Consider the following 23,930-nt stretch of genomic DNA (forward strand, 5'->3'; position numbering starts at 1 on the left):
CATTTCAGTGTGACTGCTTTAATTCTTGTTACAACGCCTTAATGTTTTCCTGTCATTAAACGTGCACCATCTCAACATATCCCACTCAGTTCAGGCAATCTAAACTATATTTTGTAATAAAATCATTCAGTTTATTAAATATTTCGACTGCTGTTATAGTGCAAGGAAGGAACTAGCAAAAATATGAATTTTTCTTTTATTTCATTTCCGTTCAAAAAACGGCAATATACCATTAACTGGGCAAAATTGGTTACATCGGTACTTTTGTCTATTTGTAAGGCGAAAAAAATACTGGACTTTATTTATTCTACGGCTAACTGTACTATCAGAAGGTGAAACGAAATTCAATTGTTTGGCTGCCTTTTCCCAAGACACAATTTACGATGTCTTTTGCAGCTGGTAAACTAAGTCTTTTCCCAATAATTGTATAGGGTTTTTCACACTTGGCTATTCTTAAACTGTTCAAAAAGAAGCTTTAGCAGCGTTATCCTTCCTTGGAAAAATATTCAGGTATTTTCTCCTGTCCACCTATAAATTTAGCTTCTTCCATTTTACTACCAGTTTTCCTAATAGATTCTTGTGCTTCAAATTAAAATGGCGCTGCAGCAAAGACGGCTTAATTGAATAATTTAAAAATCCCATTTTTAAATAATTTGAATCATATCGTCTGGTAACTGTTTTTTGTTTTTTAAGATTTTAGTTTAAATCAACGTTTGTTACCTTGCTTAAAGTACATGGTAAAACACTTGTTTCTTGAACAGAATAACATTATTCTACAACTTCTAAGGGTCTCTTTAACCATTTATTTATTACTTTTATAATTAATATAACAAACGCGACTAATGTAAACTCATTTGTGTATACTACCCCTTACTTATTAAGTCAAATGCCATCTAAACTTACTAATAAGGTGATTAGCGGCTACTCCGCAATTTCACGATCAGTGTTGCCGGCGTGACCGACATTTCGACAATGCTCCCGTATTTTAGTTTTATATTCACCTACTGAACTTTTAATTTTTTTGTTTTATTCTATGCAGTGCTGACTTTGGCCATGGTTTTGTGTTTTTGCGTTATACGTACCACCGCAAATATTGATATGTACCACCAGTAGTACATATACCATAGGTTAAGAACTGCTGCTTTATACCATTGAAATAATCTAAACAAGATGTTTTGTCTTTAGTTTCCGTATAATTTAACTAATCCTATAATATTTATATCTTAAAATGTTTGCCAAATGTTCAGGTAACTACAATGTTCGGTGCTACAAAAAATTGCAACGCAACTTCAAGCACGGGAGGAGGGTCGAACACAATCGGTTTTAGACTAATTGGAAACCAGTTTCAGCCAGATCGCATTGTGGGTGCATCCACATGCTTTTATACTACCAAGATCACAAAAATAGTTCGACAGAGCGCAATTGGCTGCAGACCGTAGTTTTAAAACAGTAAATGTAACTGATCTCTGTCCCAAATAGATCGTAATGAGCCCAATCAGGATCCTACACATAAACCTTCAGAAAAGGAAAGCAGCTTCAACAGAATTTACTGTTGATATTAGAACGTTCGATGTCAACTTGATACAAGAGCTCTGGGTATACCAGACCCAAATAAAAAGTCTATCGGATGTTAGGGGATAGCTGTAAGATAGCGGGATGCAGTACCACCAGTGTAAAATAGACAGTTTATTAGAAAAATATGTGGAAAGTTGCGCATAGGCGTTCTCTTGTACCAGAATAATGCAGCCATATTCTAAAAATTTTACCTCCAACGATTATCGACTGTTTCCAAAACTTAAAGAACGCTTGGTAAATGATTTTCTTCAGATAATAGTGTCATATATGCGGTGATTCATTCAGTCGTTTATGGAGGTCAACCAACCTTAATTTCGAGAAACATTTAACAATGATGACTAAGTTAAAAAAATAAAAGAGATCAGCCCTCATAGTTTAATCCGTGAAATATTGCAAGGTGAATGAGATTTCTTGGTTTTTAATATTTTGGTAAAATGTTATTCAATATTTTTTTAATTTTAATTCATAACCACTTTATGAAAATGTTGTGGCACGTTAATGATGAATAAGGAACTTTAGACTTCTTTTTATTGACCAATTTTCAATGGAACTATAGTCATTAATGGACTATTGAATTGCAAACTTTTCTATTCACTGATTTAAATTAAGTTTCAATTCAAGAAGATACTTCATAATTACATTTGTATTCATCAATTTTTTTAAAAAACGGTACTCATTTGCATCTGAGTAAATTCTATTATGAAAATGTTGTTTTCTACAAATTCGTTTCTTACAACATATGTGCAGTGTGTTCTCTAAATGGCAAGAATAAAAAGAAACACAATAATCCATTCTTAGAGAAATCAACAATCAAAAAGAAATGAGAAATGATAATTATGAATGGCTTACATCGTTAAAAATTCAGACGATTAAATTATGGACAGTAACCATAATATACCTCTTAGCTCGAATGTAAGGGTGTTTAAGCACCAGCTCATATTGAACCCAACATAAGATCCATTTAAAAACTAAAAAAAATTGATTCATGTTGCATGTCTGCTTGATTGTGATTTGTCAAAATACGGCGAGATTTACGCAAGAGAAATATACTTAAACGGCCAAATATTGTCCTTTGTATTTTAGGTTTCACCTCAATGTTGTTTATATTGTATTATGTTTGATTTGTTATAGTTTCGCTTTTATTATTAATTTCTACGTGTGTACAAAAATTAGTTCTAACAAAGAACTGCTTTTATTAGATCCTTTGTTCCTGCAAAAGTTGTATCAATCATGTGATTTAAGGAACAAAAATAAGTAAATTAGCGAATAGATAACATAATTAAACCTTTATAGACCAGAGAAAGTGGTAAATAAAAAGCATATGGAAATATTTGGAAAAGTGACACAATATTGCTGAAAAGTCATAGAAAATGCTATAAAATGAGAGTTTGTAAAGTTATGTTTCTTAATTTGTTACTTAATTATTGCAACAATAGCTTCAAAAGTCGATTTTGTGGACATATTAATAACTTAAAATAGACAAAACTCTAAAAAAACACAAAAAACTTTGATTTTGCGTTAGAATAAGGACAATATCACAAACACTCATCTTTAAAAATTTCAAGAAGTTTCACTTAATAGTTATTGCAAAATAGAAATTGTATTAATCCCAGAAACCTTTTATCTACAATGTGATTATGCGTAAACTATTAGATCTACATGAATTCTGAAGACACCAAATAGAAGAGAAAGGCTTGTTTTATCAAATTAAATCGTTTAACAATTAAAAAGTTTATAAACATTTTTTTTATTTCGAAAATATGTGTCTCGACAGCTAATGGTCATTGGCATAGGTTCAATTATTTACATTGGGTACAAATTAGTTACAGTACATTTTTTATAATACATTTTGTTTTAAATTAAATTGTATAACTTTGTGTTTTTTAAAAAGTTTAATACATTTCATAGTTGCTGCTGTTTGAGATAAGGCAAATATATTAAAAACAACAAGAGCCAACATAAAAAACACTTACACAGTAGTGTGTACAAACTTAAATGTGGCGACTGCCCAAAAACTTACATTGGTCAAACAGGTAGAAATTTTAATAAACGAATAGCAGAACATAAAAGGGCTTTCAATAATAGAAAAACAGATTCTACATACGCACTTCACCTTCTAGATCATAATCATTCGTTTAATGACGAATTTAAAATTCTCCACATTCAAAATAAAGGCCTTAAGCTGTCTTTGTTAGAATCTATGGAAATCAACAAATTAAAAAACACAGATATAATTCTGAATGACCAGCTTGAGACAAACAGTTCTCCCCTCCTCAACCTATTTCATTAGAGACTATAAAGTGTAAACCCATACCAAAAACAGATCACTTGAGAAAGGCAATCAGCCGAAACAGCTGTAGTGATAAGAATTTAAAATAAATTTTGTGGAAGTTTGAAAACAAAGTTTTCAGTGTTTTATTGTTACATAAAATGAATTTCCATCAAGTAACGGTCGAATCCATCAATTATTTGAAAGAAATATGATAGATTATTGTTAAGATTTGCTTCATATAGTATAAAACACATAAAGCTTAACTTCAAGAATAATATTAAATGGACTTATTCAGAATATGCCATTTTCACCGCAAAATTGCGCATTATATAAAATTATTTTGTCCATGATTTATACATGAAATTACAACACGACTAACTATGATGTAGGGCACTGAATGTTAGGCAGTTAAAATTAAAGAGGAACAACGAATGTACCTGGTGAAAATGATAATGCTTAGATCGATAAGTGGAGTGACAAAAAAGTTAAAATTAAGAATGAATATTTTACGGGAAGTCTAGTGGTGGCACCAATTGACACCAAAATGGAAGAGCATCGGTTAAGATACTTTGAGGATGTTCAACGTCGAGATATTCATCACCCATTACGAAGAATTGCTGATTTGCAAGTTCCTGGAAGGAGTAGGGTAGGAAGACCAAAAAAGACCTGATGGGAAGAGCTTAGGCAAGATATGTTGATAAGGGGATTAATATTGGTATGACAGAAACTTCTGGAGAAATGTCGTTTTAATACTAAAAGTATTCACTTAAACCAAAACTTTCCAAGTTAATTTAGTCAGAATATTATGTACTACAAAAGGTTAATGGGCTGTATATGTCCTTTGCAGATGTGTTAAACATTGTCTTTATTGAACAATTTCCTAACACAGTGGAGTAGTTGTATCATCTTATTTTGTAACAGTAAACGTGCCACATATTGTGGTGTGGTACTTAATACCCAGTCACAATTATCTATATCCATTAGTTTTGCTGGCCGCCATAAAATAACTCAATTTACTTTAAACGTCAAAACACAAAAGTTTTGTAGCTAGATTAGCAATTTACTTGCCAGTAATAAAATTAGTTGAGCAAATCGAGACCTTTTTAAGTAGACATCAAGTTTCTTACTTTAAAGTCTTGATTCACAAATCTGGTCACTTTTCTAAAAAGGTCTTTATCTCTTCTCCGTCATAGAAGGATATTAAACCGGTCTCTGTCTTAAAAAAAGACTACTAAAAAACTAACTTTACACTAAGAAAGCTATTCATTTGCTTATAACAAAATTTAAAACAAAAGGTAATGAATCATATGAAATAATTTTCTTGTAGTTTTTTTTCTCAAATTTAAAAGGGCAATTTATAGTAGTGAGCTGTATACAATATTTTTAAAAAACTTACTATGCAGTAAAAACTTCTTGCGTGAAATGGTATAAAATTTATTAAAAAAATTTAAAAATTATTCAAAATGGATGTATAAATTTTTAGAACGTTTTCAATCCGATCATTTTTAAGGGAACGCACACATTTCCGGCTCGAACAAGGACTTGATCCACTGAGTGGCAACAAACGACTGATCAGTTTGTTGCTGCCAATTAGTGGAGAAAGTCTTTGTTCGAGCAGGGAATTTGTGCGTTCCCTTAAAAAATGTAATCCGTTATCATCGACCTAGTGTCTTAATAATTACAATGTTTGTTACTTTAATTATGTAATTTAAGGGTCATCTGACCTCATTATGTGGCTAGTTTCAATCACCTTATAGACGTTTTTCACTGATGATGATTCGATAGGATTGAAAACGTTCTGAAAATTTAGAAATCCATTTTGGATAATTTTTAAAATGTTTATAAATTTTATACCATTTTAAGCAAGAAGTTTTTACTTTATAGTAAGTTTTTTCTTTCTATTTATTGAAAATTAATTTCTGTCCTATTTAGTTGTCTTTAAAATGTGATATCCAATCTCCCACGCCTCCGCTGCCATATTTTTTACATTCATTTTCCTATTCATCAACTTTTTCTCTCACGTTGTTTGATTACTTTCTCAAAGTAATCAATAAATATTAATAATTGGTTGGATGTATAATTTGTTTACAGAAACTGGTATGAGAAACGTATCATTAGAGAAGAAATAATGGAACCATCTTGTACCTAATTGAAAACCGAGATTCGCATTATTTTACTATATTATTAGAAAATCATAAACAACATCGAGAATTTTCAATACAAACTGATAATTGGCCGCCAAATAGGTCATCCGAATCAAAAATTGCATAATTTCGTATTGAACGAAAACGAAAAGAGTCTATAGAAATTTATTGGATAATTGCAAATAGAAGTATCAGGAAGTATTATATTTTTGCAACAACTGAAAGTGTTCACGTACACACCTCAAGTTGAGGCAATTGGAAACAAAGTTTGTACTATAAATAAAGACACACAATGTGGTATAAGTAAATATATATATATATATATATATATATATATATATATATATATATATATATATATATATGTATATATATATATATATATATATATATATATATATATATATATAGTATATCGATGGAAGGCATCCGTATATACGTATTTCTGACTATTGGTCGTCTTCAGTACGGTGCAGCCAAGTTATGCCATTACTTTTTACTTTGATTATTCACTGGCATTATCCCTTTCCATTCGTATATATATATATATATATATATATATATATATATATATATATATATATATATATATATAACAGCATTATAGGCCTTAGATGTTCTTGGTTTCAATAGTCTTGACTAGTATCTTCCACTTTTTCCGGCCCTTCACTTGTTCTCTCTAGTTCTTTGTTCCCATTTCTTTTATGTTTGACCGGACGGCATAAAACCACTTCCTTCGTAGTCTCCCTGTTCTTTTTTTTTCTCTTGTTCTCCTGCTGCAGAACTTTTAGGAAGTTTCTTTCTTTTGTCATTCGTAAAACTTGTCACAACCATCTAACTCTCTGTGCCCTGATTGTCTGTGTTATTTTCATGTTATTAAAAACGTCTATAGGTGTTAACCTTACTTTTCTTATTACCTTTTTATAAAAAAATTAAAATATTTTTAAACAAAGAAATTCTTGTCCTAGTCCTGTCTCCACTTAAACGATCTTTTTTCTGCTTTTTCTTTTAGATAAATACAAATCTTTGTATAGTGTTCTTGATCTTGAAAAAGACTATGATTTTGTGATGTAGTGGGTACTGAATAAGAAAAGAGTTATCCTCCTGAGATGTGACAATTTCAAAAGATATTTTATATATGACAGTAAACATTTTTTTACAATGTGTAATATTTCTGCTTCCTATAACAAGGAAATTACATGCATGCACTACTTGAAAGTTGTACAAAAAGTTAATTAACTTCAACAGAAGACAGATTTATTGGGTTAGTAATAACGAAAACATTTTTTTCTTTTGCTATTTTCTCCGCCACAGGTAAACGTTACTGAATGAAGTTGTGGTTTAAAAACCGTATGCAATAGATAATTTAAACCAAGAGATTTAATATCAATTGCTCGTGTGAACAGACGAGATGGTCTTTGCTTTTGTTGTAAACGGTTCTACAAATTAAACCAGCCGGAAAATTGTCGTTTATTTTTCGTTATTGTCGATAAATGGCACACATTTATTTAATTAAGTAAACTAGGAAGTTGAATAATTAAAGAAATCGGAAGGTTACTGGGACGGACCTAGGAATTTCTTTAGGGAGAATATTTTTCCTTTGCATAGTAATTGTTTTACAGTTTTTTGCTTTTTATCTTATTAATCTCATAACGATAAAAAAATTACTAAAAATTTACAGTTTGTTTGGGTTTGTCAAATAGACAAGGCGAAAAGCTCAGGTTCGTTTGAAAAAATATTCCCATGAGATTTCAAGAGTTCCCTTTTCGAGTTATAAACATTTAAAACTTAAAAAAAAGGAAAATTACGATGTTCAAGGCTCAAAAACACGAGTAAAAAATATTATTTTTGAATTCACCAAGGACCTAAATTTAAGTTCAATTCTTCTTCTATCATTTTCCGATAAGTATTTTGGGCTTATTTAATTTTAAAACATTGTTTTTAATTGTTAATAAAGCGCTTATGACAGGACGGGCACTCTGACTGCGGCGTGTAAGAGAAACAAGATCTATACCACAAATTTTTGCTAGTTTGAATGTTCATTGTACAAATCTACAAATGAGGCCCGCCCTGCCGTACGCTCTTCATTAACAATTAAAAAACAATCTTTTAAAATAAAATAAGCCCAGACTTTTCATCGGAAGCCCTTTCTTATAGAAGAAGGCTTGAACTTGAACTTGGGCACTTAATGATTTCAAAAACTGTATTTTTTACTTGTATTTTTGAGCCTTGAACATCGTGATTTTGCTTTTTTTTTCAGTTTTAAATTATTTATAACTTAAAAACGATCTACTTTAGGGAACAATTACAACCGACCTTTTTTGTTCATATTAATCCAAAAAACCTAAAAAAAATTATCTGAGCCGAAAAAATTTAATGCTACAATTTGATTAAAAAAAAATTGTTTAGAAAAATTTGAATAACTTTTCGCCTGGATGACCTCTTGAACCTTATTTTGGGGTATCTCATGAAAGTGATTTTATAAAAAAATCTCATGGAAATATTTTTCCGAACGAACCAGAGATTTTCGCCTTGTCTAAAAACGAGTAGATGTGGGAGACTTAAAATCTAATTAACGAAATCGGTGTTATCAACTCGTGATTAAAAAACTAATTAGTTATATTCTTATAAATAAATTTCACATAACGATTTTAAAAAGTAAAATCTAAGTATTTTAAAGATCATGAGTGTCACTAGCGTGGGTAGAAAACCCCCTAAAAAGATGAGTTGGAATATGATATGGATGTGTCCACTCCGGATACTCCAGCTTCTCCAGTGTAGGAATTCGAAATCTCAATCCTATTACAAGTATTGATCATGTTTCTAAATCTAACAGCTAAAATCGGCAATTATCTTCTCCACAATTTTGACAACGTTCTTTTGATCTACAATGTGCAACAAAATGAGCATATATTAGACATGTAAGACAGTGCGTTACTCTTGGAAGGTATTTTTTTACTGCATACAACATTTTTTCTATTATTACCCTAGTAGGTAAAAATTGACCTCTAAATGTAACTATATCTAAGAAATTGTAGTTGTTGAAACAATTTCATTTTGGTCATTTTACGTGAAATTCTTTTTATGTGATTTTCTTCAAAATTATTTCCTAATTTCAGTTTAATAATTTCTTTTTATTCCCTAAATTCGGTTTAATAATTTCTTTTAATTCCTGTTCCGATAATTCTAAATCTATTTCCCGTATGATGCCTTTTACGTAAGTAAAAAACATTGGAATGTATATATCGTATTGTTTGTCTTTTAATGGCTGTGCTAATAAGTTATTTGCGCTTAAACGTTGTCAAAAAAACGAACCAATATGCATTTATTGTAAAAACAAGCATTGCGCTAATGATAAAAACATTGTTTAGAATTTAGTAGATAAAAGAGTATTAAAAGAACTATGGTATAAAAAAACTTATCATACGCTAAGGCTTCTTCGAAGCACGAAAGATTTTTTTTAATTGCAGTAAAAACTAACACAACTTCTAACCGCTATACTGCTACTTTAAAAAGAAAGAGGTTAGCTATATCCCAGAGATCGATGAAACGCTCGAACAACATAAAGAAATAATTTCAAATCCCAAAATTTCAATAGAACCTGTTTTCAATAAATTTAAAAATATACCAAATTATAATCATAGTTTTGGTGATAATAACACTTTAAATAAACAGATAAAAAAGCAAAAGGTCACTTTGAACAATACATATTGGATAATAAACTTATGTAATTTTGATTTCGGAAACCTGCTTAATGGAATCTTCACGTTTTTTATTAATAATTAGAATATATTTAGAAGTGATTGTAATGACGGTTATAGAGAATCTTATTAAGACCATACCATATAAAAATATCAAAATTAATCTATACAATGTTTATACTCTACATACGCCAAACCAAATATAACCATTAGAGATTAGGGTAACTTTTGTTAATCACCTGGAAGAGTAATCATAATTTTATTGATCATCTGGAAGCGAAACGTTAATACCTAGATTTGGAAGTAATAATAAATCGAAAATAAATATAATAATATTATTCAATAGAGATATAACCTTAAATTGTGCTTGGAAAACTGACATTACACCATTAGGTATTTCCAATCGTTTTCCGTTCTAATTCAAACACATCTTATACAATTATCTTTTAAGTGTAAAACCAGTGTTAATTTAAATAAAGCTGACTGATCCTTTTTCTATTAGATAGTAGATGAACAATTAGAAGAAAGCAATAATGAAAGATCATAATATAAAAGTTTTATACCACAGAAGAGAACAGAGATCAAATAAGAATTTAGCAAAGTTTGGTGGAGTCTGAGATGTACAAATGCTATTAAATGTTAATAACAAGCTGTTTAAAGAAGAAAAATGTTGCTTTACAAAAGGCAGTCAAATTTCTAACTACTTAAAATATAAAAATTCAGTGGCAGTCGCAAAAAAAATTATATTACAGAGCATAGAAGGTTCTTGGCAAAATTTTTGTGAACATCTTAATAGAAACCCATCTATAACAAATATATGGAAATATATACAGAAAATAAAAAATACATTTAATCATCCAAAAAATAGAATCCAGATAGGTGAGTGGGTAGAAGCTTTCTTCAATAAAATTGCTCCAAGTTGGGTGGGAACAAATATTCGGCCGATTATTTCACTAAGCACGGATGATATATAAATGTTTCGTAAAGTAATAAATAGAATATGGAATCGGGCGGAATTTCCAACAAGGTGGAAGAAATATTCAGCAATCCCAATTCTAAAGCTAAATCGAGATACCGAACATCCAGATTCATATAGAGCAATTTCTCTAGTTTCTTTTCTCTTAAAAACTTTATGATCAAGGCCAGACTAGTTGATTGGCTCAATAACAATAGAAAATCATCTACATTGCAGTTTGGTTGTTCCAGAAGAGCATGTTCAACCATTGATAATATATGTAACCTAGTAAGTGACATAAAGATTGCTTTTACTCACAACAAAGCACTTCCAGCAATTTTTGTAAATACAGAATCAGCCTACGATAATGTAATATTAAACATTCTCTATGAAAAATTGGAAAAAATGGGAATCTCTCAAGCTTTGACATCACCTATCAGAATAATATATTCCGATAGAACAATTTTTAATGTTCTCAATAAGCAAAATATAATAATACCAACTTGTTTTTTTATATGGGACACCCCATATATTTTGACATTTTTAATTCTCTTTCACTTGATATGACATATGTATATATATATATATATATATATATATATATATATATATATATATATATATATATATATATGTATATATATATATATGTATATACATATATATATATATATATATATATATATATATATATATATATATATATATTCAGTCGTTGGAGCTACTCTCAAATAAATTGTTTGCTTGCCATCATTTGCCATCACGTTAAAGACACTCAATAATAAAACACTCAGTACCTAACACATTCCAACATATTATTATGTAGACAATAATCCTTCACAGTTTTATTTACCAGAAATAAGAAAAATTAACTGAAAAAATAGGCATAACAAATTTACCAACAACAAAAAGCTACTTAATGACCAGAAAAAATTTTACAAAAATATTAACATTATAATAAACATACAAACAATAATAATAAACAACGTAACTAGAAGTAATTTTTTTAAAAAATATAAAAATTATAATAAATCTTCAAAATGCCCCCCGTTTTTTTATAATAAACACTAACACCTTTTTGTTACAGATCTTATACAACTGAATATATGCACTGGCTTTATTTTTCTAAATGCTTGATTAATGCTCTTTAATAATTCTTCCTTAGTGTTAAAGTCAATTTTATAAACATTGTTGTTTAAAAATTCCCAAATAAAAAAATCATCAGGATTTAGTTCTGGTGAACGAGGACCATAAGTTCCAATCTACCGATTAAGAAATTTTCCATTTAAATAATTTCCAATGAATTCATGGACAGAATAAGAGAAGAGGAAGTAAGACACAGAACGGCGAAGAAAAAAATATTAATATATCTAGAACGGGAAAGATTGAAATATTTTGCCATTTTAAAACGAGGTATGAGAGTCGAGAAATGGCCGCTAGAGATAGATAGAAAAAGTTTAACAAGCGAAGGCAGTGAAAACTGTTAATTAGCCTGTTAAGATTTTTCATCAAAATTGTACTTTATTATGATATGCTGTTTATCATACGAATTTTTGACTATCCCGGTAATATAATGACCTTTACAAGAAATCTCTTATATCATGGTACTTAATTAGCGTGACACTTTCAGATTCAGTAAGCTAAAATTCTCTTTAATAATAGTCATTATACTTTTATTCACTAGGTTCCCATGGTACTAAGGAATTCCGCAAAAACAATAAAAACTGTCAAAACATTGTTAGACTATGATTATGTTTTAAAAAATGAGAGCTCTCCTTTTACCTTCACCTTGTTATTTTAATTATGATGTTGATTAACCGACAATTCGTCGTAGTGTACTTTATTTTTTATGAGATTATGGGGTCAGCGCTTTGGTCTTTGTGGTACTTATACTTAATTAAAATGCATTTACACTATGTCTGGGGTTCATACTTGATACAGGGTGCTGCAGCATATAGTTCGCGCATCAATATTAACTGTTTAATACTTAACATGTATTGCTGAAAAGATTAATAATATGCTTGATGAGGAGAAGCAAACATGGAGAACAATAAAATAAATTTGTTTTTTCATGTTGCCTTAGAACTAAATTTGTATGTTGAAAGGATATAAACTGGGAATGAGGAATACAAAATAATATAATGATATCGCCCATGTCCAAATCATGTGACAACCAAGCACTATTTCCCTTTTTTTAAAACCTAGTTGTTTATTTTTATCGTCTCGTTATTTATCTTTCTTTGGGCACTTAAATAGATTTTAAAACAGTAGCGGCACTGTTTGTCAGTCAGAGGTTGTTCACAAAAAATTACAATCGCAAATCATTCATTACAGTCATATATTTTCCTGAGAAACAAAAACGAGAATCAAAGGCTGACCTACTAGCATGGATAATGATTGTCTATATATACATATTATTATACGGTTGCTCTTTGTTTGTAATGCATGTGGGCATATTTAATTTTATTTAAATACACTGATAATACAGTCAGTGTATGAGTAGAAGTGCCTAGAGGTTGGGAGATTTTATAAAAACAGTTAAAAGTACAATAATTAAGCAGCTACTCCTAAATTTTTTGTACTAGCCCATTCAATCATTCTCATTTCTAAACGCGCTACGTTATACTATTTTATTTTTAAAATTTTAAAGGAAGATCACGAGTTGAGAGTTTGGAAATTATAGAACATTTTTATAACATACATTGACAACATAAAATTGTAATTTAATCTGCCCTTGCTTATTTTCTTTTTCTTTTTCTTTTTAGAATTTGCTCCCTCTGCCGGCTGGAGCAAGTGCAGCTTTGGTCAAACCCACCAAATATCACTACTACCCTCACAATCAACACATCTATCTGCTTCCAGAATGTGCCATACAACAGGTAGGTCTGATAAAAAAGCAATTATAAATATTTTTTACAGGAAAGATTGACCCCCTTTTAATTTACAGGTTTGTAATGCCGTTTATATAAGGCTCAACTGGACCCAGCCTCTCTGCGCTTGTCCTTCAAGATACAGAGATCCCTGCTCAGCTTCCCTTAATTCTGATGATCAACATACCACAGAGCTCATGACAGATAAAAATTCAAGGGTAAGTTTTTAATATACATTGAACTATGGTTATTAGTCTAATTTATTAACTTTATTTATTATAAAATGTTATAACACTTATTCTATTAAAGTCTTTATTAAATTTATATATATATATATATATATATATATATATATATATATTCTTACACTTATCACTAAAAACTAGAACACAACTACTTTAATTTATATTATTTATTTACAATACTAATTTATTTCCGCGTTACAATTCAACGACTCGATACCATTATTCAGTCTAACCGTTTTCAATAAAAAGATCCTCTATATATATATATATATATATATATATATATATATATATATATATATATATATATATATATATATATATATATATATATATATATTAAATAGCCATTATTCCAGAGTTCCGTAGAATCTCGGCCGGCGACCCTTGAACTCTCTCGAACAGGATGGAAAGCCAAACAGGTTTTTAGCGGATCAAAGAACCTACTAGAAAATTCTTGTTAGAATAATAACATGTTTACAGGTCATATGAGTCATATTTATCGTAACATTGTCCCCCTCTTAAAAGATGGTTCCTCTTGGAATCTTGTCGGGACTGGAACTGGAACGGTATGCTGGTATCGGCAACTGGACCCTCTTTTACAATTTCCAGTTGTATAAAAATGACAAGGGACGGTTTTCTCTCCGCACCAGTAACTATGCGGATTGCAACAGACTAACGCCTGGACTTCGGTGTCTTTAAAGATCTCCTCCACCATACTTCGGATAACCCTCCAATCTAATTGGTGGCACTCTACCTTTGGCATGGCTAACTTTTGCACGTCGGACTTTGGTACGTGCGCTCTCAATTGAAGTAAGGCTGCCCATACATCTCGGTAGGTAGGTTGGTCACGGGCAGTGTCTTTTGTTACCAGGTAGAAAAGGTAACGTGATGCATCTGGGAGTTTCAAGGCTTTCCCGGGAGCTGGCACTTGGCATTGAAGTTCGGCAACTCGACCGAACTTCCTTCGAAAGACGGATGCCAACCCTGGTGCGTCTTTGATACTGGTGGGATGGTAAGGGCCAGTGAGTAATCGGGAAGCGCGAGTAGATCTTGCTTTTCTTCAGGGGTAACACCATGTCTTGCTTTACCGGTACCTCCATAAGCCCCCATGAATTCCTCAAACGTGAGGTCAGACACATCTTGGACTTGGTTTACTTCCACATCTTCATCTACGTCGTGGTCCCCTTCGAAAGACGCCAGCCGGTTATGGTGTACTATCATCGGCTTTCACCTCGGAATCTTGCTTATTCGGTAGACGACATCGTTGATCTTCTCCATAATGAGGTATGGACCTTCCCAAAACTGCTGCAACTTGAGAGAACAACCTTTTCTCTTCTTGGGATTATAGAGCCAGACTTTGTCGTTCTTCTTAAAGCACCCCTTTTCGGCTTGCGTATCGTACCGTTTCTTCATTCGTTCGCTAACGATCTGAAGATGGGAACGGACCAATTCGTGTACATCGTCCATTCTTCTTCGTAATTCGATCACATAATCTTCACCTGCTAAATCTTCTCCAGGTCGACACCCAAACTCTAGATCACAAGGTAGTCACATCTCGCATCCGAATAGGACTCTGGCTGGTGTCTGGCCTGTTGATTCGTTAACAGCAGATCTGTAGGCCATTTTGAAGAACGGAAGATATTGGTCCCAGTCTCGCTGATGATCGGACAACATCTTTGTCAAATACTTGCCAACTGTCCTATTCATCCGTTCTACCATACCATCCGATTGCGGATGATTTGCTGTAGTTCTTGTTTTCTTCATGCCTAGCCTATCACATATTCCTTGGAATAGATTGGTTTAGAAGTTCCTTCCTTGGTCACTATGGATCTCCAAAGGCACTCCAAATCGGCTGATATATTCTTGGATCAACTTATCTACAATGGTGGCGGCCTTCTGGTCTGGAAGTGCGTAAATCTCGACCCACTTAGTGAAGTAATCCATTACTACCAACATGTACTTGCCTCCATTTTCACTTTCTAGAAATGGCCCAGCAATGTCCAAAGCTATTCTTTCAAACGGGCTTCCAACATTATATTGTCTCATAGGAGCTCTCCTTTTTCGGTAAGGCCTGTTACTCGTAGCACAAATAGTACATTTCTTACACCAGTCCTTTACGTCGTCGGAACTGTTTATCCAATAAAACCGTCCCAAACTCGCATTAGAAAAAGTATAACTTGGACATACTATATTTTTTGGAGCACCATGTATAATTCACATTATTTTTAAATTGTAGTGTTAATGGCTCTGTAAGAAACTTTGTGTGGTTTTCAGTACAAAAACTGACGCGTATAGGATGGGCCACCTTGTATATATATATATATATATATATATATATATATATATATATATATATATATATATATATATATATATATATATATATATATATTTAAATAAAACGGAGCATACATATTTAATATATTGTAACTGAACTAGGTTTGAAACAGTCGGCCAATAACACATTAATAACTACCATAAATTATAACGAAAGTTAAGTTCCATCGCCTTTTGCACAAATAATACACACTCCTTTATTAACCGACAATATATATATATATATATATATATATATATATATATATATTCATAAGACGTGGGAAAATTAATAGTACTATTTTATAACTGAGATCCCTCCAAAATTTTGAACATGGGTACCGTCAAGTCGATTACGCTCTCTCTCACCCTGCAACTTACCTATAGCGCTTTTCATTCACACGCACGCATAATTTTTTTGATCACCTAGCAGGTAGAAAATCTCACCATAATGACCTGTCTTTTTTAGAATATTTATTTTTAATATTAAAAAATACCCTGTCAAAATAAGAACTTGCCTTAACTACTTTTTTGTAGTTATTTGCAAGCATCTTGCAGAGTTCAAATCCATCGCTAATAGCCTGCCTTGTTCATTTTGTTATTTTTGAATATTTAAATTTAAAAAAAATACAAGTTGCCTCAAAAATATGTTTTGTAATAAAACTTTATATAATAATGTTTTTGAAGGGGTCGCTACTCTCCAGACAGGTCTGCATTTCTTTATTAGGATATTATGGAAGAGATACCTGAAAAATGTTCAAAATTCCTCAAATAGCTATCCAAAAATGTTTACCAGGTGTGAGAGGCAACCTATTTTTAAATAGTTCAGGATCCAATAGTCCATTCGAGTGTTTGATCTTTATAATATAATTCTTTGAAAACCTTTTGTTAGCCAACTGCCTGGAGCGGAGTCAGCAGGAATGCATGTAATTTATATGCTCCGTTTTATTTTCGCTTAATCTGTATATACATAGTGTCTTATTCTATATGGTACTGATAGAAATGTTTCTTTAAGTTTATCAAATTTAATCAAAATGTATAAACTCCGACTTTTTTAATTTCCAGAGGGCGTTAACCCTGGTGAAAACATGTGAACCAACTGCTGAAATGAGGTTGTGCAGATCACCAAGAGATTGGTCTTTATTAGCACTTCAGAACATCCGTAGCGGCAAATCTCACTATCTTGTAATATGTAGATGTCCAGAAACGAGCATCCTAGGTAAGTATAAGTTTGATTGCAACATTTTATTTATATCTAACTATCTCACTATAGTATCTTCATTTTGTTTAGCTTCCTTCTCTTATAAACTAATATATGTTTGCATGTGTTTAATAATGTGCATAATATGTGTTTTGGTATCGTATACGCTAATATAACTCACCACTAACCCGAATTTTTTAGTAACGTTAAATATATTTTTAGAGGGTCCCATGTCTCACGATCAGCCCACATATGCCAGCGTACCGGGAATCAGAGTATATGGAATGATGTGCGTGGACGGCAGAAGAGACAGACAATCTAGGATATCTAAGAGTATGGATAAACCTCAGTTTCCCTGGGATAAGGCCGTGGAACTAGCAAGGAGTGCTATATGGGACTAATCTAGAATTTTTAGTAGATAGTACTATAGTACTTGAATAATTTGCATTTAAAAAAGTCACTATGATGATAAAAGTAGGTGAAAGGGTTTTTTTAGATATTAGTACCAAACGGACTAGGGATATGGGCAAAATATACCAAACGTATATTTTTGCAAAACCATTGGTCAAATTTGGATTATTTTGTTTTTAAAAGACATATTTTTCGCAAAAATATTGATTAGTTTATACCACCTTTTTTAAAAAGAAATATTTATATTCCAAAATATAATCACATTAAAGATAGCAACAGAAATCCAACCTACCTTTACGAGTCCAGGTGATGTTTTTATTTGCAAATTTTCAATGTCGACATTATTCATAAAACTTATCTCGACTTATATCATTTTTCAATTTCTCGATCGTACTCAGTATATTTATTTTATTTATACGTAGTTTTAGCTTGATAGGCCGGAGTAGTGATAGTGCTATAATAAACAGTGATGAAACTGGTCATTGGTAGCGAATTACAATGGGAAATATACAGCATTCGCCACAAAAAGCATACTGTGTATCTAAAAATTACATTTACTTACCTCCAATGCAATAGGCGTGTATCGCGTTAAAATTTTAGAATTATTGTTGTGAAAAATTAATACAAAGGCACACCGCTGCAAGACGAGCTCAAAATCGGCATGATTCGCTCCAATGATATGTACAAAACAAACAGTAGAAAATATAGTACCTTTTTTATTTTACGCATTTTAACTTAATAATAATCAAAACCATAGTTGAACTAGAATATAACGTAATTTATTTCTTATATTCATTAACTTAATTGCCATGTAGTTTTTGATATACATAAGAGCATAAAGTTGAAATTGTAAGAATCACGTATACATGAAAATTCAACATGTATACCATAATGTAGAACATGAAAGCACGAAATATAAAAACTGAAAGATTTTAATACCCATCCAAACAAAAAAAAAATGGATGGAGATATGTGGGTGTAAAAATGTATCATCCAACATAGAATTAGGCATTTGGCAGATAATAAAATCGAATTCGGCACACTAATTGTACTGATAGGGAATTAAACGGCAATAGAAATACATGAACTACAGTCAACCAACACAACAATGTAAACAAGAATAAAAGCTTTCAGTAAAATATTAGTTAAGGTTACAAGATGATGATCGGTGCCAGCTTACGAGAAAAACTATCAATGTAGTGGTACTGCGGAATCGAATAGATTCACAGAAAATGGAACAAAAGGTGTAGAAGAGAAACAAGAGGTAAAGATCAGATATCACACAATAGGCTATACTAGTAGGAGAGCTAGTGAACCCTCCGAGTAACGGTGCTCGATATTCTTATAATAATGGATCATAACATGCTAAGTACGGTAACCATCACCTCACGTCATCAATCGCTATATTTTTAAACGTGACGAACAATAAAAAAAAATAAACTTGTTCCTGTAAGCTTAACATTTTTATACGATTTTGTTCATTCATTGTGAAGTTGAACAAAAATTGACAGGCGTTTTCGATGAGCACAAGTACCTGATAGTTAGAATGTCCATCGGCAAAATGTTTATGATATATACTCTCTGCAAACTTTGGGTATCGGTTTATTAGGCCGAGTTTGACAAGATTTCCCATTATACGAAAATAGAAATTACGGGTAAAATATATTTTATTAGTTATGATAAAATCTACATAAGTTTTTAAATTAATCTTCATCATCTGATATGTCATCATTACTTTCTTCACCATCATATGATTCATCATTATTTCATCATCTAAAAAGAAACAAAAAATTATATAGAATTCCATATATTTTATGAAATTAAAAAATTGTGTATTATCTTTAATGTGTTCTTCAGCTTCACTTGACTCAGTCTCAGCCGTATCAGTAGGCTGTTGGAATATTATTTCGCAAATAGAACAAGGAACTGTATCCCCCGCAAACCAATTAAAAACATAGATTCCATCGATCAATTCCCAACCATTATCTTCAGGTTTAAAAACCGTTGGCACTTTTAAGTGACTATTTTGCCAGATATTTGTAATAAATAAAGATCGTAATAATTGTTGTTGCAGTTCCCGTTAACATGGAAGTTTGAGGAATCGTAACTAATAAGTTTTTTCATAAACGCCTCAGTATCACTTGTTTTATATGTGGCGAGAAACTTTTCTTACCGTGCTTTATTTAAATTTGCAGATTTCATGCCATACAATTTTTTTAAGTAAGAAAGAAACTTTTTTAACACAAACTTTCCAAGTAGTGGAATTTAATGTGTAATTGTGAAATATTAATCGAATTTTTTAATTCGTCTTGCCATATTCCATATAGATTTTTAAATTATTGTTGCAGAGATGGTCCATGTTTCTAAACCTTATTATTAAAATGTCTGTGTCGGGTGCTTTTATTAAAACATTCGACATCGTTATCCATTCGGCATATATGGTATATTATTTTCGCATATGCTTCTTCATGATGCTGGCACGATAAAATTATTATTGATATTGGAGATCACACAGTTATGAGCACTTGTACTCTAGTGTGTAATTAAAAAATCTACAAATGCTTCTTTGAATTCTTTGTTACGGAGTACCTTGATAAAATCAACTGGTTTGATTTGATCTGAACCAGTTATCAAATATTGTATGTTTCGTACTTCGTGGCGTTGGCTTCGTTCATAATCTTTAATTCGACGGCGAAGATACTGATCTAAAATTGTATCTACTTAGACGAGGAAACGAAGCTCTAAACCTACCAATTTTAAACATAAAAAGTTTATGAAGATAATTCATGGTGGTAAAATGAAAATTGCATTTTACGCATAAGAAAAATGCATTTCCAAAGTGCATAGAAAATGAAAAACTTGCAACTAAGAAACTATCGATAGGAATGAGTTTAATTTTGTTACTCGGGGGTTTACGAGGTCGCTGAACACGACTATGATAACGACGATAGTCCTTCAGCTTCCTGCTGCGCAGAGTGGATCACCACGTCTCCTGAAGGATGTTAATTTTATTCTAAATAAATCGACAGTCATAATTCATGGTTTTTCGAGGTCGCTTAATACAAATATAATAACGACGATGGTCCTCGAGCTACCTGGTGTCCAGGGTGAAACTCGTCCCTTGGAGTTTTATGTTATTTTCATTCGAAGTCAGTCGAAGGTCGTTACTTAGAAGGTTTTCGAGGTCGCTGAACACGAATATTATGACGGTGATGATCCTCGAACTATCTGGTGCCCAGGGTGAACTTCGTCATTTGAACTCTAATGTTATTTTCATTCAAAATCGGTCAAAGTCATTATTGGGGGGTTTTCGAGATCGATGAACACAAATATTATAACATATTATTATGATCTTCAAGGTACCTTGATTTTTATTGACATAAAACTCCAGAGACCTTTGACACCAAGGCCGTCGTAATATTCGTGTGCAATCCTAAAAATCTACGAGTAATGACTTTAGACTGATTTCGAATGAAAGCAATAAAAACTCTAGGGAAGAGGTCCACCCTCTACCAAGTAGCTCGAAAACTATCGCCGTCATAACATTCGTATTCGGCGACCTTGAAAACCACCAAGTAATGACTTTCGACTGATTTCGAATGAAAATAACATAAAACTCCAGATGATGAGGTTCACCCTGGGCACCAGGTAGGTTGAGGATCATCGTCATTATCATATTCGTGTTCAGTGACCTGGAATACTCCCGAGTAATGACTGTCGAGTGATTTAGAATGAAATTAACATACTCCAGGAGACGAGGTCCATCCTGGAAATATTACTAAACGTTTTTGGAATATTTTTCATTGTATGAAGTAAATAAAACCCATCAAAAATAACAGCATCGAACCGTGCTGGTATTTCTTCGTAAGGGCTATTTGCTTGTAAAGCTTCAATCATTGCTGACTTTGCAGTTTTATAGATAATTCCATCTTCATAACAAAGTGACATTGGGATAATTGTAATGGGGTATGATAAACTCAATATATGAAACCTTATAGAGAATATAATATATATTTGTTATATTATAAGTTAATAAAAAAATATATCTGCTGATGATGCTGGTACATTGGATGAAGTCGATGGTTCGTTCTGGCGATATTTTTCCATTGCAGCAAGAAAGTTTTTGTAATACTTTACATGAAAACCTGTATTATTATTAACTTCCTCTGGCAAAGAAATGTCATTAAATTTTACATTATGTTCTTTTCTAACTTTTAATATTGATTTGCTTTTATCCCGAGTACTTATTATAAATTTTACAGTTTTCGCATCAATATGTTGGTTGTAAATCGCACAAACAACGTGTTCAGATTCCATCTTACATAGTATTTACTTAAATATGAATATAAAGTGCACAATCTTCTTCTTATTCAGTGCCTTATCCGGTCCGGATGTTGGCGATCACCAAGGCTATCATGGTTTTGTTGACTGCTCTGCGAAACAGCTCCGCTGAGGTCATCCCAAACAATTGTCGGAGATTTTTCAACCACGAGTTACGACGGCGTCCCGGTCTTCTTCTGCCAAATACTTTACCCTGCATAACGAGTTGAAGAATTCGATATTTTTCTTCGTTCCGCATCACGTGGCCGAGGTACTCAAGCTTACGTTGTTTAATTAAATTAAGCACTTCTTTTTCTTTTGTCAGTGCACAATCACTATTAATATATAGTTAAAATTTCAAACTTTAAAATAATTCTCAATATATTGTGTACCTACCAATTTTGCCGTTAAGATAGCTTTACATCTAGGCTATTCAAGTATCACGCTATGCAAGTCCGTCTTACATGGCATACCTCTTGCCTAGCCTGTCTGTTTACATCAGGGCTATTTTTGTGCAATTTTGAGATACCACTTTCACTGTTACCAACAGAAGAAATATATCAAAATAATAACTTTAAATATTTCACTTGGATATTTCAGTCCAGCAATAAATATATTTAAATATAAATCACAAATTATTACATCTAATAAGTAACATTTAAACTGACACAATAATTTTCGTCTTTACTAAAACAATTTTTAATTGAAGGCGATTAATTGGCAACATCGCACTTAACGATAACTTTGCAAAGAAATCATATTCCACTTGTCAATTTTACAGAGGCGTACCAAAAAAAATTTTAAGTATTTATTTAAACACGTAAGTAATTACGTAAAAATTAAATCTAAGACCGATATAATTATTAAATTATCATGTGTCTTTTGACAGGTGTCTTATAGTTATCTAACAAATTAAAGTAGAATTTTATTCTTATTATAGAGTACGTAATACAGAACTTCAAAAAACAGAAAACTTTGGAAAATACTTATTGTTTCATTAACTTAGACAATCTGCAATTTTAACATACGATCTCGTCATTACACTTTATTCTCTATTTATAGAATTGCTGTGTGCTGTAAACGTTATATTTGTTTTTTTCTTAACTTGATTTGAAAGTTTTGAAAAAAATTTGAAAATTTTCAATTGTCGGACTATAGCACAGATATTGCTTGGAAGTAAATCGTGAGCATGAGCAGTTGCATAATATGTCTTGCCTAGCTCTTGCACAGCATGAAAATTGCATAATGTCGACTTTAGATAAACTGTCCCACTCGCACCACCTGAAGTCAAATTACGCCTCTTACTTGCACTCTCGTAGCATCTTTCCCCTCACTTGTCAAGTACTTATGTTAGCCAGAACCGCCTGTCATTGTACATACTTTAAATCACACATATAAATTTCAACTTTACAGAATAAAGTTTATTTTCATTTATATATGACACACATTTCCGTTCACCTGTCAGGTATTTGTGCCCATCGAAAACGCCGGTCAGTTTTTTAAACTTTACAATAACAACAAAATCATATAAAAATTGTCAGCTTACAGGAACAAGTTTTTTTTAAATTTGTTTTTACACTTTCAAAAATATAGGGGTTGATGACGTACAGGGTTGATGCTTGCCAGGTGATGGTTACCGTAAGAATTTCTAGCCTTGCAGATACACACTACTCGGAGGGTTCACTACCTTTTGGTCCATACCTAATGATTAAACAAAAAGTCAGGGTCCTAATTCATTGAGTTATATAGATTTTTACGTGTCAACTATCACATTAACCCACGAATTAGTTACTTTGAAATGCATATTCAAAAATTTTATACATACTCTGATATTTAAAAATATTTATATATCGTTAGAATATACCTGTCATGTTGTTTTTCAACTATGTCTCTATTAGAAATAAATAAAACGCTATA

General features: G+C 31.7%; 1 protein-coding gene across 1 annotated transcript in view; it reads left to right on the plus strand.

Annotated features, from left to right (window-relative positions):
- Nucleotides 1-23,930, plus strand: part of dsx-c73A (doublesex cognate 73A) — a 213,740-nt gene extending 189,810 nt beyond the window's left edge. Inside the window, exons 2-5 of the mRNA XM_072545868.1 lie at nt 13,413-13,526; nt 13,595-13,735; nt 17,147-17,300; nt 17,505-23,930. Coding sequence (XP_072401969.1) covers nt 13,413-13,526; nt 13,595-13,735; nt 17,147-17,300; nt 17,505-17,683 — 588 coding nt within the window. The 3' untranslated portion in view covers nt 17,684-23,930. The remainder of the gene's footprint in view (nt 1-13,412; nt 13,527-13,594; nt 13,736-17,146; nt 17,301-17,504) is intronic.

The sequence above is a fragment of the Diabrotica undecimpunctata genome, chromosome 10 (genome assembly GCF_040954645.1).
Source record: "Diabrotica undecimpunctata isolate CICGRU chromosome 10, icDiaUnde3, whole genome shotgun sequence".
NCBI lineage: Eukaryota > Metazoa > Arthropoda > Insecta > Coleoptera > Chrysomelidae > Diabrotica > Diabrotica undecimpunctata.